This window comes from Apis mellifera, linkage group LG14, assembly GCF_003254395.2.
Source record: "Apis mellifera strain DH4 linkage group LG14, Amel_HAv3.1, whole genome shotgun sequence".
Taxonomy (NCBI): domain Eukaryota; kingdom Metazoa; phylum Arthropoda; class Insecta; order Hymenoptera; family Apidae; genus Apis; species Apis mellifera.
In genome coordinates, this window is record NC_037651.1 from 9,980,071 (window position 1) to 9,997,285 (window position 17,215).

Below are 17,215 nucleotides of genomic sequence, written 5' to 3' on the forward strand. Positions count from 1 at the left end.
GTTTGATGCTTGTCGAAATTATTTTCTATAATTTTCTCTTTTAATTTATTTTATTTCAATTTCCGTGAATATCTTAAAATACAGATTGTATATTTTTGTCTAAAATTTTTACCTTCATTTCTCCTATCTCGATTAAAATCATAAACTATTGTTATAACAGTGAAATAAAAAAAAAATATATATATATAGGTTTTAATAAAGAAAAATTTTTCTTTAATAAATTATATTATAATTCAATTCTATATTACAATAGTGAAAACTTTAAAGTTATATTACATTTTATGTCACGTTTCTTTTACCCAAATTGTATACAGTATATATATATGCATAAATGTACGCATAATGATTAATTTCAACAACTAATGAAATAATAGTGATAATTGCAATATAAATCAAATTTCATTTTACAATTTTACATAAAACTGGTGATTTAATTAATCGAATTAAATTAAAATTCTAGCTAAATTAATTAATTTGTGAACTAATGTAATTACAGAAATTCAACTCATCTGCAAATTTAATGGAAAAAAAATCTCGAATTTTCTGAAAGCATTTTCTGTAACATGAACGTTTATATAAAATATAAACAAACATAGTTTTATTTTATTTAATTAAATCTGAAACTTTAAATCTTTTAATTAATACAATTTCTTTCACATCAGTCTCTTCCTTTATTTCTCTTAAACTTCAACAACTTCATTATGTAATAGCATTGGAAATTTATGGTAATATTTATATCATTATGAAGTATTAATTTTTTCATAATTCTAAATCTATTGTATTGAATAATTTAATTAAGTTTTATTTACGAAAAATTTCAAGTATCTCGTTTTAAAAGTTGATCAATTTGAGTTTTATACATCTCTTTAACATCTTGTAGATCCAAACGCAATTCTTGATTTTCTTCCATTTTTTCACCATACATTTGTAATAATGCATCATATCTAGTTTGTATTTCTTGTAAACTTTCATTTAAAACTGCAACATTCATAACTTTAACATTTAATTCTTCTATTTTTAAAGTTAATGTAGATAATTCTGAATTTAACACATCTCTTTCTATATTACGTCGCGATAATTCCCATTGAAGTTGTTGAATTTCACCTAAAAACTCAAGCGAATAATTAATATTTTTTTTTTATCAAAACATATATAGTTTACTATTAATATATATATATTTATTTATTTAAACATATACCATCTTTTTGTTTCAGTTGAGCTTGTAAATTCTCAAATATAGAAGTACTACTAGATCCTGCTCTGATATTATCAAATGTCATTGCATAGCTTTCAGGTTTGTTTTCAGCAGTAGAATTATATAACTGAAACAAAGAAAGAAAAAAAGAAAAAAAATAAAATTTGTCAACACTTTATTTAAAAAAATAAGATAATTATTGCGTATAGTTATTACCGGCCAAATACTGTCTATAGTATTTACAGAATCTTCTTCTGTGCTAGTACTAGGGCTAAGTCGTTCATTATCTTCAATATTTTGTTGCTGCTCTGACATTGCATGATTTTTCCTTCTTTCTGCATCTGTAGCTGCTTTTTCTATAGATAATTTATTTTCTAACGCAACAATTTCTCTTTTTAATTCCATTATTTCTGCAGAGTGAGATTGTTCAAGAGTTTCTATCATTTGTCGCTGCCTGCAAACAACTGTGTTTCCATCGATTTTTTCATTTACAATTAGACAAAATGTTTTCAAACCAAAGATCGCAAACTTTTCTTACCGCATATTTTGTTCAGCAAATTTTTCTTTTTGTATTACTAATTCATCGTATAATTCTTGTAATCGCTTTCTTTCGTTTTCTTTAACAGTAAACTTAGCTTCTAACTGAGATATTTTTGACTTTAAATTAATATTTTCCTCTTTAAGATAACGATCTGTTTCGACTAAATTTTCTACTTTTGTTTGCAACTCAATATTTTTTTCTGACAATGTTTTCTCCTGTTTCATAAAACTATTAGATTTATGTAATAAATTTGCTTGAAGCTGTTCCAATTGTCTCAATAATGGTTTTGTGGCCATTGATACAGATTCTGAAAGTTCTTCACTTCTGGCTTCGGCCGCTTCTAAACGTTTTAATAATTCGCTATTTTCATGCTTTAAAAATTCTTCTTTTCTATATAGAATATAAAAAAAGAGAAAATAAATAAATTAGCCATTGTTTAAAATGAATAAAAATTAGATATTTACTTAACATGCATTTCTTCAGACTCTCTTAATTTAATTTTTAAATCTTCTACTTGTGCAAGTAATTGACATGATTCTCCGGCATTAGTTGTTGCTTCTTTTAATTCCACTTCTGTTGCTGCTAAAATCTTTTTTGTTTCAGATAGTTCCCTGAAAGATTATAATTTTATAATTATATATAGCTATAAATATTATATTATCATAAGTACTAAATTATTTTACTAACATTTTTGTAGTGTCTAAATTTTTTTTATAAGTATCTGCATTATGTATCATATTCTCTAATTGTTTCTGTAATGTCGAAATTTCTTTCTCTAATGTTTTTGTTCGTGCTGTTAATGAATAAACAGCATCTATTTGAGATAATTCAACTTCTTCTTTTGCGCGTAATGATCTTTTTAAACGTTCTAATTCTGAAATTTGTTCTTCTATTTGTTCTCTGTAATAATACATATATTGAACATTAAAATATTGTAAATTCTTAATAATATCTGCTATTTTTTATTTTCTAAATTAATGAAAACAGAAGAAAGATGTTACTTACGTACTTTTGACTTTTTATTAAAGTATCATTTTCTTTTTCCTTAACACGTAATTTTTTAATAATGTTGCTATGTTGAAGTTGCTGTTTGCTTAATTTTTCTCCTTCTTCTCTGAGTTCCTTAATAATTTCATCTTTTTCAGCATTTAAAGTAGACAATTCTTGAGATGATAAACGCGTAGCTGCTTCTACTTTCAGCTGTTCCAAATTTTTTCTTAATGAATCTCGTTCTCGTATTGCTTGTTGAAATTTTCTTTCTAAGGCAGAAAGCCGTTGCGTATATTCATCAGTAATTTGATTTATATTTTGGTTTTGCTCTGCATGTTTTTCAAAGTTATCAAGTTGTCTATATAAAAAGAAAAAAGATATAAATAAAAAATTAAGATAATATCATAATAATATTCTAAAAAAATAAAAGAATAACTATACATTCTTTAGTCATACATACTTTTTTTGAACTTACTTTTTCAAATTATTATTTTGTTCATGCAATTCCATATTCATTCTGCTAACATCAATAAGTTTTGATTCTCTAGCTTCTAATATTTCTGTCATTTCTTGTATACGTTTTAATAATTTTTCGATTTCAACGTTTGCTTCATCAGATCCTACGCTAATTTCACTCAATTCTCTCGAATGTCCTTTAGTTTTTAATGTTTTCAATAAAAGATCGCCGCCTTTTGCTGATTGCAGTTTTACCAAATTCTGTCGTGATTGTATAGAACTTGAATCACCGTTTGGACTTTTTTAAAAAGAAATTATTTGTTATTAAACTCGGAAAAAATTGATTATAATTATAAATATATATACAGCTATAAAATAAAATTACACATAATTATTATTTTATAGTCATACCTATACCTGGATATAATTTCGATATCGCTAGAAGTAGTAGTTTCCAATTCATCTCCACTAGTATGACCACTGGTTTGATCTGAGCCAATTTTTACTAAATCAGATCGACTATAATAAATAAAATCAAATTTATATTTGAAATAATTATAATTATATTGTAAAGACTTATTAGATATAATACCTCTCTGATGAAATAGGGGAATTTTCTCGAGGCATTTCCGTACCTTGTATTTCTGCCTCAATAATTTCACTTCCTTTCTCAATCATTGCATCTTCTAACATTGTCTTTACATAGGAACTAGAGTTTAAGGGTGCTTGTAAAACTTTTCCTTCTGATTTATGAATCAATTGTGGATTTTCTTCTGAACTACTCTCTATTAAAGTACCTTCACAACTTGAGTCTGTTGAAATTAAGACCTGATCTGAAACTTCTATCTTTTCTGATTTAAATAGATGAGTAATTTCGATAGAATGTTCTGCTTCTGCAGGTTCTATAGTAGAATTTATTAATCGATCAAAACTCTTTCGATCAGATTCAGATATTTTACCTGCTCCATCAAAATATTCTGGTTTACGGATTGGTTGAGTTGTAATTGCTTCAATTGGTAAATGTAAATTATGTTTTTCAGTTAAAGAATCAAGATTCAAATCCAGTTTTGTATCTGTATTAGCTTTTTTTAAAGTTAGCTTACTATCTAAACACAAATCATGTATTTTATCATTTGATGAAATACCACTAGGCATTTCCACTTTATTCTTTATTTGCTCTTTTTGCTGAAGCGTTTCTAACATTGTTATAACTGTACTTTCTGATGTAGAAGTATAAGAATCTTCTGCTAAGCTTATTTCATCTTTTTCATCAGTATAAGATATTGTTTCTACATTTTCTGATAAAACTTTCATTGAATGTCCACTGGATAGACTTTTATGTAAATGTAATTCGATTCCTAGATATGTTTCTGTTGATGATTGCTCATCCATATTGCTTATATATAAATTTTCATGCAATGTTTTGACTTCTTCCATTGGAGATTCATATGGTGAAATATCAGAAGATGATGGATTTATCACATTTTCTTTACTTATAAGTTGTGGAACATTGATATCATCCCAACATGGAGTTAATGAATCATCCCGATCTAAAATAGATGATGAATCAGAATTTTTTTGATCTATAGGAGATAAATAAGGACTGGTATCACTTTTCCAATCTCCTAATACTTCCACAGAACTTGGAGATGTTACCAAACTATCTGGTAGAATTTCTACAGATTCGGAATTAACTTTAGTTCCTGTAGCTGGACTTGCCAGATTACTAACAGAACAACTGTCTGAATCAGGAGATGTAGTACATTCAGTATTAGATCGAGAACCAAGAATTTCAACACTCTCCAAACTTTTCTTATCATTTTCTGGAGATACAAAAGATAATCTATTGGATGTGGAGACAGGAGAATCTGAATCATACTCTCGAGTTTCTTTGTCTTCAGATCTCATTTTTACATCTTCTATTTTATTATTAATATCTTTCATTTCCTTTGAAGAATATTCTACTATCTTAGGATTATTTATATTACTATTTGAACAATCATTAACCTCATCATCTTTGGCAAAAGTTATACTTGTATCAATTGTTTCTAATGAAATTTCTTGTTTTAGATCATTACATGTATTAACATCTTGACTAAGAACATTTTGATCATGAATATTTTTCTCTTTGCAAATTTCTACTTCTTTAGATTCTTTTCTAGGATTCAATGATTTAACTTTATAATCTTCTGAAAATGATGATGAAGATACAAGTTTTTTTTCATTTTCAATAGGTGTATTTTGTAAAGATTTGGAAAGAGCATTAGCTTTTGCATTATGATCCATTTCATTAAATTTTGGCGATTCAAAAAATGATCCAGTAAAACTACCCCATATACTACTTGTAGCTTCTTGTTTAGATTCTTTCATTTTATCACGATGTGGCTGAACATCATGATGAACATCACTTTTTAATCCCCATGATGCAAAAAAATCTGATGTATCTTCTGTATGACTTTCTAATGGTTTTTGATCCTCATCTTTGATATCTAGTGCTTTATCAATTGTTTTCTGAGCTTCTTTCAAAGCAGACTTAGCCAAATTGGCAAATCCGGTGGCATCAAACCAACTCATTCTTTATTATATCTAAGAAATATATAATCATGATAAATATAAAAAAAATGAATAATATTAAAATAATGTATTTTTGTTAAACATTTATTATACTACATTAAAATTATATAAAAAATTATTTATACAAAAAAAAATTATATGAAATTTTACAAAGAAGAGAACAAAAAGAAAACAATATAATAATTAGAGGTTAGAATATATAAAATATTTATATTACATTTGACATTATTTTTCATATATACTTGAAAATCCATGTATATAATAAACTAAAAAAAAATTACACAATTTATAATTAAAATGAAATATAATGAGAAATTGGTGTTTGTATTTTCGTGCTAAAAATTCACGATAAGAAAGCAAAAGACACAGCGTTTAGCACTATATTTTGACGTATATATTGTCATATATTATACTTGACATTAATTTAAAATTATTAATATTATCGTATTAATTTATTTTATGAAGAAAATATTTAATTACTAATAATATCAATTAAATAATTTAAGCAAGAAAAAAAATTTATTTACTTACACATATTTATTTGCATATTGTTTTAGAAAATTTTGTAAAATATAAAATTAATGAAATTAAAAAAATAAAAAATCGAGAATAAAATAATCTTGAATTATTTTTATCACGAATTCATACTAATTATTACATTAAACAAAAATATTGATATACACACGATAACATATTTTATAAACGTTCTTTTTGTATAAGTTATAATAATTAAATATCTATTTGTATCTATTTGTTAAAATTTATATATAAAAATATATAAAAAGAAGAAAAGATATAGAAAAGATAAAATTTATTAAGTACTTGATGATGATAGCATACTTGCATTCTATTTCTCTTTTGGAATAATTTTATAAATAGTAAAAAATACTCGATACTTTTTATTAATTTTTAATATAATATTTGTATATTTCGATGTGCCAACAAGATATGTCTACAAATTATACTATCTACTTATTATGTATATGTACTTACACATGAATGTAGTTTATCGATGCTTTCAATCATAAAAAGTTTTTCTTTTCATAAAAACTATACATTTTTCTTGTTAAAATTTTCTTCTTTGACATCATAAACAGCAAACTATAGTTAAGTAAATGCAATGCTTTGTAATATAATATATTTTTTTCAATTCAATAATAGAAGTGCTGAAAATTGTTCTTAGAGAGAAATATTTTCAACAGCTCCAGTGGCGCAATTGGTTAGCGCACGGTACTTATAAGACAGTGAATCGTGAGCAATGCCGGGGTTGTGAGTTCGAGCCTCACCTGGAGCAGTTTTTTTTATTTCAAGATTATTCTCTTCACAAATTAACGATGTATTATTATTAATTGTTGAAAATATATTTTCGATAAAATTATTTCTTAAAAAATATGTAAATGTATGGTTAAACGAAGATTTACATTAACAAAAGAAAATAACAACAAAAGGAGTTAATTACACAAATGATTTACTTGTATTTATTATTTCGATTCAATTTTATGAAAACCTAATTGGTAAATACCATGCATCTAATTCTGAACAAAGTTTCAATCCAACTGCAAATAATGCGAGAGATGTTAATGTACTTCTGATAAAAGAATCATTTTTTAAGGCACGAATAACACAGGAAAGTGAACAAGTACAAATATCATCGAAATAACTTGTACCCTTATTTAACAAATAAGAATCTATGATGCTTTGCCTTTCTTCAAGTTTGCGTATTCTATTCTCTATAGAAATCATTAAATATTTTAACATTTTAACATTTTAAATATTTTAACATTCAATATTAACAATATATAACAAAATATACTTACTTCGCGATATACGACGAGGGCAGAATGGATCACATTCCTCTGGAAGTATTACAGGCTCTTCTTTATCCACACGCTTTAGCTTTTTCATCTTTTTCACTTTTTCTGGAAAAACCGAAAAATTATTATTTATTTTTCTTATTTTTTCCATTTCTTTCACGTGTTTCTAAAAATTTAGCTATACATATATTTCGATCTATCATTTTTCGATATGTTTCTAATCATGTACATCGTAATTACCCTCGTCTATCTCCCACTGTGTAGCAGATTCTATATGAATTTTTGGAACTTCTGGAGGATATTCTTTTATAAGCTCTGCGACCTCAGGAGGATATTCTGTTATTATTTCTGGGATCCCAGGAGGATATTCTTTTACAATTTCTGGGACCCCAGGAGGATATTCTTTTACAATTTCTGGGACCCCAGGAGGATATTCTTTTACAATCTCTGGGACCCCAGGAGGATATTCTTTTACAATCTCTGGGACCCCAGGAGGATATTCTTTTACAATCTCTGGGACCTCAGGAGGATATTCTTTTTTAATTTCTGGAACCTCAGGAGGATATTCTTTTTCAATCTCCGCGACCTCAGGAGGATATTCTTTTATAATTTCTGGTTCTTTGATTTTAGGAATCTCTACCACATCTTCTTCTTTGATTCTAGGCTCTAATTCATAAAACTCCCGAAGTTCTGGTACTTTTTCTGGATCGTATTCATATTCAATAACTCGTTCAATATCTGGTTTGATATCGGGTTTGATATCAGGTTTAATATCTGGTGGCTCATAAATTTTTTTTTCACTTGGAGGAAGATCTTTCTTTAAAATCCATGGTGCTTCAGTAGCTGGAAATTGTATTAATTATTTTGAAGAGCAAAGATAAGTAAAAATATTTCAAATAAAGAATGACGAACATAAGCTATACCTATTTTTTTTAGTTGAATCTTTACCAAAGGACACCATGGTTTGCATGCAGGCATTTAGATTAATTTCATAAAAATCTTTAAAATCGTTTTAAAGATTTACAATAATTCTATCAAACCTTCCATAATAAAAATTTTGATCGAAAAATCGATCTTGCTGGTTATTTGACGGTTTGCTATATCATTAATGGTTGACAAATGATTTTCGTGTATTCAATTATCCCATTGCTCTCTTTCTTTGAATTATACCATACAATATTCGAATAGAAAAATATTTTTGATATAAATTGGTATTCTATAGATCATCGAAAGAAAATTGTGAAATGAATATTTGTGAAAAAGAATGTTTAAATGAAATATCTGAGTCAAGTTCGGTTACTGGCTCAATATTAGATAATTTTAATAATTGCGGCTGTAAGAAAAAAAAGGAAAAGAAAACCATTTTTTACGAAAAAAATGATGTGTTGCCTTCGAATTATCTTGATCAAACAATATTTCGGTTGTTAATACCTGCATTGGAAGAAACACTTATCGAGGCATCTAAACAAAATGTTCTTCGGGTAATTGTAATTTTTTAAATTGATCTAACAATGATTTAAATCCTAATTTAAATTTAAATTTAAATTCAAGATTCAAATATTTAATAATACGTATAAATAATTATAAATAAATCATTAATAGGTACAAAAATGTCGTTTTAATGGTATCGATTATATCGCAGAGATTTTATGGAATCGTAATCCACGTCGTTCGAAAATATTTTCACCTCCTCTAAATGTATTCCAAATTCCATCATTTAAAGATTATTTGCGTGTTAAGTAAGTGAAAAATCTCAAATGATATATATATATATATATATATATATATATATATATATAAAATATACATTTTATTTATTTTATAAAAATTTTATACATTTTATTTATTTTATCTTTAGTCCTAGGCCATATTATCCAAAATCTTGGTTATGGTCCGAGGATGAAGCGGCATTATACATACAAAGATATATTCGTGGTTGGCTTGTAAGAAAACGCACGGATATTCAAGAAATGAGACAATTTTGGAAGGTAATAAAAAACATTGAAATATATTTAAGATATAATTTTTTATTTTATTCAAACTTATGTATTATATTGTATCTTATTTTAATTATATCGATTATTTTACATTTTAATTCGTTACAGGATATTGCGATGAAAAATCTCTTTGATAAAAAGGAAAATGATATTCTGCAATCTCAAAAATTTTTAAGTATGGATTATTTGAAATTTATATCAGTAATCATATAATTTTTAATATGATATTAAGATTGTTTCTTTATAGATATTTCACAAGATGAACGCGAAGCTATAATTAAATGTGAAAAATATCGATCAATGGCACCAAAGGAGGGAAAACTTTTATTTAAAGATCTTACCAAAGGGTAATATTCTAGTTAAAAAAATATTTCATTTTTATTATTACATTATAAGATTCGTTGAATATATAAAATTATATTCATGATGTGTTCTCTTGCTTAATATTTGCATATAAACTAGGACTTGCTGGTTCTCCTAATCCTATTTCAATATTAACTGTAGGAGTTTCACCCTCTTCAGCGATTTTATAGTTTTTAATACCTAAAGGAGCATATTTGATTGTTAGTTTTAAATCGGAAGATTCTTCTTTCAGATTTTTTTGACGCATCAATATTTCTTTCAAAAGAGGTGGAAAATTTGTAGTTCTTGGCATGATCTTCTGTATTGGTTGTTTAGTTCTGTTTATATAATTTGCCTCCTGATCTTTAGGAATCAACATATAATCTGGCTTAAATGTCACTGTATCTATTTGTACAGGTAGAGGAAGTTTTTTACCTCGGAAAACTTGCTCGACCAATACTACAACATTTCGCGGATCCTAGAATATAGAATTTTTTTTTACTGGCTTATTTAAATTATTGTATTATAATTATCATATTAATCATTATAAGAAAGAAGAATATACATGAAAATGTTTTGAAGTATCTGGTAACGCTGCAACTTTAAGTATTTTCATATAGCATGCTTCAGGATATCTTTGTTGAGTATTTCGTATTATCATTCTACCTACGCCATGGTTCTTCAAATTTCCTAATATTTCCCACAATGGTTTACCTTTCAAATAATGCTTCCTACCAATGTATTTTATCACCATATTTTGCTCACTCAGTATGTTTTTGTTTTTAAAATCGGTTAATTTCCTTTTTACTGAAATAAGGTTAGATTTCTTGTTGAATGTAAACAAGGAGGGTAAATAGTGGAAGAAGGACAGATATAAGGCAAAAATTCAGACATCAACGCCATCTTCAGAGTATCGCAAATAAAATATGTAATAGAGAAAGGATAGAAATAGGATAAGAATTGATTATTAGCGCCATTTCCTAAATGCTAAAATATTTTCTCGAAGCAAGATAAGAAAAACTAAGAATTGAGGATTAGCGCTAATTTTGAATACTGAAAATATATTTCTAAAAATATTCAAAAGATGGCGTCAGTCTTTAATTTTAATAAGCAATTTTGTATAATTTTGAAAGATACTTATAATTTTCAAACAAGAAAAAGTAATGAATCATAGTTAATCTCAAACTATTTACAAGTGTTACAGCTTTAATTTCTATATTTAAAAAATGGAAAATTTTATTCAAAAGCTAAAATATTTATATTTTATTATAATTTTTTATTTTATTATGCGACTATTAAATGTTGTCTGCTTACACTGCAAGATAGTAGTGTCATAATGTCAATTTTCTGAATAATTTTCCAAATATTTTTTTAATTTTTAATTTTTAAATTAGATTTTTTGTTTATAAATTAAAAGTTTGTTTATTTTGAAATTATTATGATGCAATATGAATATATGTTATTCATACAATATATATATATTGAATAATGATTAATAATATTTCTAATAAATAAAGGAAATAATAAGATTATGTAATGTTTATTACAACAAAGTATAACAAATATATTGCAAATAAAATGCAGTACTTAACGATCCGAATTTATTTCGAATCACTCACTTACTTCGAATTCACAAAAAAAATAATTATTAATCGTTTATAAAATAATAATTATAATTAATTTACTTAACATACTACAACTTAACACACACATTCTTATAACGTATTATAAATTATAATTATCGTATAAAATCTTTGAAAGTTATGATGAAATTGTATTATATATAAAGTTATAATTGAAAGTTCAATTAAAACGTGACAAAGATGTGTTTAAATAAAATCGAAATAACAAATGAAATTGAATATGATCCAAATATTAGAGGTAGCGAATGATTTTTTTTAATGATGAATCAATAACGATTAATAATTTGTTGAATCCAATCGAGATAATAAGAAACACGAGCATAAACTCCAGGAACACCAGGTTGTCCACAACCAATGCCCCATGATACAATTCCTGCCAACTGCCAACGACCATTTCGTTCGCAAACCATTGGTCCACCACCATCACCTTTGCAAGCATCTTTTCCTTCTTCTCCACCAGCGCAAATAAATCCAGGATGTAAATTGAAACCTGGACCTAATCTTGTTCGTCTCATTTGTTGTTCACAGATTTGATTGTTTATCACAGGAACGTCAACTTCTTTTAAAATATTTTGATATTTTCCAAAGTCTCCGAATGCATCTTTACCCCATCCAGTTGTCCAGCATCTATATTATTCGCATGAAAAATTAATTTTGAAAAACGAAATTACAAGTAAATGAATAAATATAAATAATGTAAAAAAAAGTAAGTAAATAAATAAATAAATAAAAATAAATAAATGCTTACCTGCTTCTAATGAAATCATCGCGTTTGTCTGGTAAACAAGCAGGACTAATGTGTGGATTCTTTTGGAAATCGACTTCATGATTTATTTTCAATATCGCGATGTCGTTATAAAGAGTGCCGGCATAAAATTCTGGATGCACGTAGACATTTGCTATATCACGTTCTATATAGGGATAAAATTCAACATCATGATTTACATCCCATTCTCCTAATCGAACACGAAGATCTCGTGCTGCATAAGTTTTTACACAATGAGCCGCCGTGAGGATGTGTCGAGGAGAAATCAGAGTACCACCGCATACGTACACGCTTTCCGTTGGATCCTTTTTCAATATCGCTACTTGCCAGGGATATTCACCTATCGAATATAAATGAATTAAATTTGATTATTAATTTTACACGAGATCGAGATTTAAAAATCTATTTCTTACCGAATTCAGCATCACCGTCAACGTAAGAAGGGGTTTTAATTCTTCCATTGATTCCTTGAGTATATCTGATTCCGCACTGACCGGGTCGTGGTTTTCTCGATGGTTGTTTTTGCGAACAGCAAACATAACCTGGACCACAAATTCGAGCTGATCCAACGCTTGCGTATTGTCTCTGTTGAAAAAAAAATAAATTTTTATTTAGAGATGTATTTATATATCATATCAAAAGTTTAACCATAAATAAATTATATCTATTTATATATACATATTGCGTATATAACGTGTCAAATGTTTAAAATTTTTTTCTCTTCGATTTATTCAATTTCGATCGCCAATACTTACCTCCGTTATACGTTTCGTTTCCATTCTCGCTTCAGATTGTACGTCACGCTTTCTTCTATTCGGAAAGAAAACTTTGCCATCAGTTGTTTTTTTTGGAATCGTTGATCCATTCGCATGATCGGTAGATATTTTATCATTGCTACGCGCGATACCATGATAATTCTCCTCGTAATCGTAATTGTAATCGTAATTGTCATTGTCAACGTCATCGTCGTCTCGATAGTAATTTGAATATCGATGGGGATAAGGAGGTGTCTCACGATAACTATAATGATGGAATGAAGGACCGGATGGGTTTACGTAATATGGTTTCTCGTAAAACTCGATAGGTTTGGGAGGATAATGCGGCGCATACGAAGGTCCATAACTTTCGAACAGCGTTTGCTTCTTGTGAGAGAGCAGATGCCCGAGTTTCTGCACGATATTCCGATTAGGCGTTACGTGAAAATTGACAAACGGTTTTACCACTTTTTCGCCGTATTCATCTTTGGTGAATTGTACAGCTAGTAGAGGATTCACGGAGACCAGGCCTAAATCTATGCCTTGATCGGTCGAACCGTACCCTCTGTATGGATTTACCAGAACATTGCTACCGTAAGGGTTGATCGGGTACGGGCCACCGGTTTGCGGTAGACCGAAACTGATTTCCCAGGTCGGCTTGAAGTTTAATTTCGAAGAGTCCAGATCGCTAGCGTCGAGTCTCTGCAACCAGAGATTCGAACCAGTCGTGGATAGAGACCGACATACTTTCCGTATTTTGCTATTTCGTTACACTATTCGATATTCGTCCGAAATTACAACTCGTATAAATATAAAAACCCGGGACCCTGCCCTCTGACTTTCGCTATTCGAAACGAAACGACGCCGACAATATCAACGATTCTATCTAGTGGCTAAGTTCTAATAACGAAGTAACAAGACTTGATATTCTTACCCCTTCACCGTTAGACTTCTTTCTTCCTTCGATATTTATCGATTCGCCATCACTCGTCGTCGTTTCCCTCTTGCTTCGAGCTTTGTTCGTTTCCTCAGTTCGCTGTTCATCCTTTTGTATAACAGTTTTAAAATCATTCGATCCGAAGGCAAACGTTTCGTTCGTATTCTTTTCTATCACCATCGCGGTTGTCTCCTCCGTAGATTCGGCCTCGATATTCTTTTCCAGATTTCGAGGATCGATGGGAAGGAACAAATCGTCCTTACGACCTGCTTGTTCCCTTGGGCACTGTCCGTACGGTACGCAGACGCAATCCTCCGTATAAAAATCATTGCCTTCGTTGTTTCCGTAATAATAACTGCTAGTCGATCCAGAGGTAACGTAATCGTTGGAAGACGATTGAACGGCGTTAGGAGAAACGTAGTTGCCCGGTGAAAAGTATTTGCCAGATTTATAACCGTCCGCCTTACCGTGCGAATCAAAGTCTCGCGTCGGTTTCTCGTACACGGGATATCTCTCAGCGTAGCTGCTCGCCGACACGGAACCATCATTGTTCGTCGTTCCTTTTACTTTGAACGCCTTTTTATAATCGTCCAAATCCTGGAAACCGGCACCGAGCACTCCAGAGCTGTGAATATCGTAACCCGTTCCTATATTTCCAGAACCGTAACTAAGAGACGAAGGGACGCCACCGATCGTCGCGCCACCATCCGCGTGATGATAGTGATGATGAACGTGTTGCTGGACGGTTTCCGAGCCGATCGTCGGTCTCAACGCGATCTGCTTTTTGTCGATCAATTGACCGTTGCCCGCGAATTCGAAATTTTCTCCTGCCTCGTACACAGGCCTCGCCGAGAATGAGGGATAGCCGGGTTTCTTGAACACGGGATAAGAAGAGGAGGAGACAAACGAAGGTGGATGAGGCGCACCACCAACTCCGTAGATCACTTCCGGCGCTGGTGGTCCGGAGGAAATAAATCCAGGCGGTCTTACGGCAGGAGTGTATGGCCGTTTCACAGGTACGGCTGGTAGAGGTCTGCCGACAGGTTTGATAGTCACGGGTTGAGCGTAAATTATATCTTGCGGATATATCCCACGATGAGGAGAGTAGTACGGCCGACGTCCCTCGATATTGTCGCACTGAGTAAATAATTCGTATTTCATTTTTCCTGTTTTTCTTCTTTTTTTTTTTTTTCGATCGAATTTTTATTCAAATCCATCTAGAATACACTTACGTTCATCAATCCTAGAGAGCATAGTTTGTCCCTGATGTATGTACGAGCGATCGTTTCGTTTCCCAATTGAAGGACATTCTTCACCTCCGGGTCTGCGTATAATTGATCGAAACCCTCGACGTTGCGACCCTGCCGATTAGACACGAGAATTTCGTCGATCACCGATTCTACCTAAATATATATAGAAGACACGTCGATACATGGTTTAAAATAATACGAGTTACAATCGTAGGAGAGATCATAGTCTTAGAACTTTCTTAGTCTACTTACGGATCGTTGCTCGTTGGGAGGATTGACGATTTCTATGTTCGGATTTGCATCTCCATCGCCATCTAAAACAGCTCTTTTCCCTTTGCCCGGTTCCCCGGGATTATCGACTTGCCATGACCATTCACCGGGATTATTCACCGGAACTTGTGTCGCAAAAGTGTTGTGAACGATTATTCCGAGTAACCAAACGAACCTCAGCATTATTCTAAGGGGAAAAATCGAAAGAAAGATTGTATTGTGTCGTTTCTCTTTCTCTTTCCCGCCAAACGATATTGAAATTTTTTTTAAACAGCGAGGAAAGAAAGAACGAGCGTCGAGGAAAGATATTGGAACAATAGTGAAGACCGACCGACAAACCTCAACCGAACGAAAGCGAGAGGATGTCGGGAGAAAGTCGCCTGACCAGGTCTTTGCGCGTCTTTTACACGCCTACGTAGGAAACACATGTTTTCCAAGTACGTCTTCTTTTCGAAAATTTTCGACTCGGGTGAAAGTTGTTGCGTAATATTTGCGCGGTATTAAATTAAACGTATTCTACTACTTCGTTCCACGAATATTAAATATATGGAATATATGTATATATATATTCGTATAACAATGTTTTCGTTTAAAAAAAAAAAAAATAATAATCCAAAATTTTAAACCGCGTGTCTGCGAAAGTGAAAACGAAAGCTGAGGAGAAAGTTGAGGAGGAAACGAAAGTCAAAAGGGAAGGGTCGAAACGATCCTGATTTAATTCTTACCTTCTTATCTTCACGTCGCGAAACGAAAAAACTTATCCAAGATTTTTTTTTACAATCCGCAACTTGACAGCGAAACGCGTATTCGATGAGCCGAGTTTCGCTCTCTAACCAAACGCTTTCTCCATGAACGAGGTTACTCTGTGCGTTCACCGATGCTATTCGTATCTTATATAGACGTCCCTTTCGGAGATGCTGAGACCCCAGCACCAACAACCCACTAGTGGGGTATGGGCTCGTGTGACTCATGCTTGCCGGACATCCGTTTCGGATACGTTCCTCGAGCCGCGCCGAGGAACTCTTTCAGCTCGCGTGAAATTCGCGCCACGCCACGTGCTTTTCCAATTCAACACGCGTCGGATCGCGTAATACCCTAGGTCATATTTCTCTATGAAAAATACGAATTATCCATTGTGAAATGGAAATATATATATATATTTATATGTTTACTCGTAAATATATTCATGGGATTTTTCATCGATAAAAACAATTATTAAGGAAAGGTCAACGAATTAAATTTTTCACATTTTCATCGCGCGGGGAATGACGTTGATGCATATCGAGAATGTATTTATATGTATGTGCATATTATGAAAGTTTGATTTGATTAATTAAAAGAAGAGGGAAAAAAAAAAATAAAAAATAAATAAAAATTCAGCGGTGGATCGGGGTCGGATGACGCGACACGAGCAACGTAGGTGCGTACAAATCTACGCAACCGGATTGCATAACTGGGGATTTTCGTTAATACATAGCTTTACGTAACGTCGTCCATGAAGTCTCCTCCTTTATAAACAAGAGCTAATCTAAAATCAACGCATAATTTGATCGGATTAATTATCAAAAGGGATAGCTTAACCCCCCGCTCGAGACTTCGAATAAGGTTAAAACGGAAAAAGTTTTATTCCATTTCAAGTTAAATATTCTAATTTAATAGTCTAAACTCGACGTTATAATTATTGA

General features: G+C 30.6%; 4 protein-coding genes and 1 non-coding gene across 14 annotated transcripts; 2 read left to right on the plus strand and 3 right to left on the minus strand.

Annotated features, from left to right (window-relative positions):
* Positions 1-206: 206 nt before the first annotated feature.
* Positions 207-6,975, minus strand: LOC410558 (TATA element modulatory factor). 7 transcript variants are annotated; one of them, XM_006565733.3, is made up of 11 exons: positions 6,750-6,975; positions 3,775-5,768; positions 3,600-3,701; positions 3,202-3,480; positions 2,746-3,084; positions 2,424-2,636; positions 2,201-2,347; positions 1,734-2,126; positions 1,412-1,649; positions 1,199-1,322; positions 207-1,104 (listed from the first exon to the last, which is right to left on the minus strand). In XM_006565733.3, exons 2-11 carry the CDS (start codon positions 5,754-5,756, stop codon positions 818-820), a joined length of 4,104 nt encoding a protein of 1,367 aa, XP_006565796.1. In that variant the 5' UTR covers positions 5,757-5,768; positions 6,750-6,975; the 3' UTR covers positions 207-817. The 7 variants fall into 7 exon arrangements, 6 of the variants coding, with proteins under 6 accessions (XP_006565796.1, XP_006565792.1, XP_006565794.1 ...); XM_006565729.3 differs by having other exon boundaries at positions 3,594-3,701; XM_006565731.3 differs by lacking the exon at positions 6,750-6,975 and adding an exon at positions 6,597-6,704 and having other exon boundaries at positions 3,594-3,701.
* Positions 6,958-7,050, plus strand: TRNAI-UAU. Its single transcript is given in 2 exon segments — positions 6,958-6,995; positions 7,015-7,050. It is a non-coding gene; the product is annotated as a tRNA-Ile (tRNA).
* Positions 7,051-8,799: 1,749 nt separating this feature from the next.
* Positions 8,800-9,799, plus strand: LOC100578935 (IQ domain-containing protein K). The gene is made up of 4 exons (XM_016916375.2): positions 8,800-9,051; positions 9,173-9,309; positions 9,429-9,558; positions 9,676-9,799. The coding sequence occupies exons 1-4, from the start codon at positions 8,815-8,817 to the stop codon at positions 9,778-9,780; spliced, it is 609 nt and encodes a 202-aa protein (XP_016771864.1). The 5' UTR covers positions 8,800-8,814; the 3' UTR covers positions 9,781-9,799.
* Positions 9,800-9,878: 79 nt separating this feature from the next.
* Positions 9,879-10,776, minus strand: LOC408493. Its single transcript, XM_392037.6, has 2 exons — positions 10,475-10,776; positions 9,879-10,387 (listed from the first exon to the last, which is right to left on the minus strand). The coding sequence occupies exons 1-2, from the start codon at positions 10,661-10,663 to the stop codon at positions 9,989-9,991; spliced, it is 588 nt and encodes a 195-aa protein (XP_392037.1). The 5' UTR covers positions 10,664-10,776; the 3' UTR covers positions 9,879-9,988.
* A 645-nt stretch (positions 10,777-11,421) lies between these two features.
* Positions 11,422-16,410, minus strand: LOC408494. 4 transcript variants are annotated; one of them, XM_006565725.3, is made up of 8 exons: positions 16,256-16,410; positions 15,513-15,717; positions 15,243-15,371; positions 14,008-15,147; positions 13,074-13,775; positions 12,732-12,903; positions 12,301-12,658; positions 11,422-12,179 (listed from the first exon to the last, which is right to left on the minus strand). In XM_006565725.3, the coding sequence occupies exons 2-8, from the start codon at positions 15,711-15,713 to the stop codon at positions 11,819-11,821; spliced, it is 3,063 nt and encodes a 1,020-aa protein (XP_006565788.1). In that variant the 5' UTR covers positions 15,714-15,717; positions 16,256-16,410; the 3' UTR covers positions 11,422-11,818. The 4 variants fall into 4 exon arrangements, with proteins under 4 accessions (XP_006565788.1, XP_006565787.1, XP_006565789.1 ...); XM_006565724.3 differs by having other exon boundaries at positions 15,243-15,413; positions 16,256-16,409; XM_006565726.3 differs by lacking the exon at positions 13,074-13,775 and having other exon boundaries at positions 15,243-15,413; positions 16,256-16,407.
* Positions 16,411-17,215: the final 805 nt, after the last annotated feature.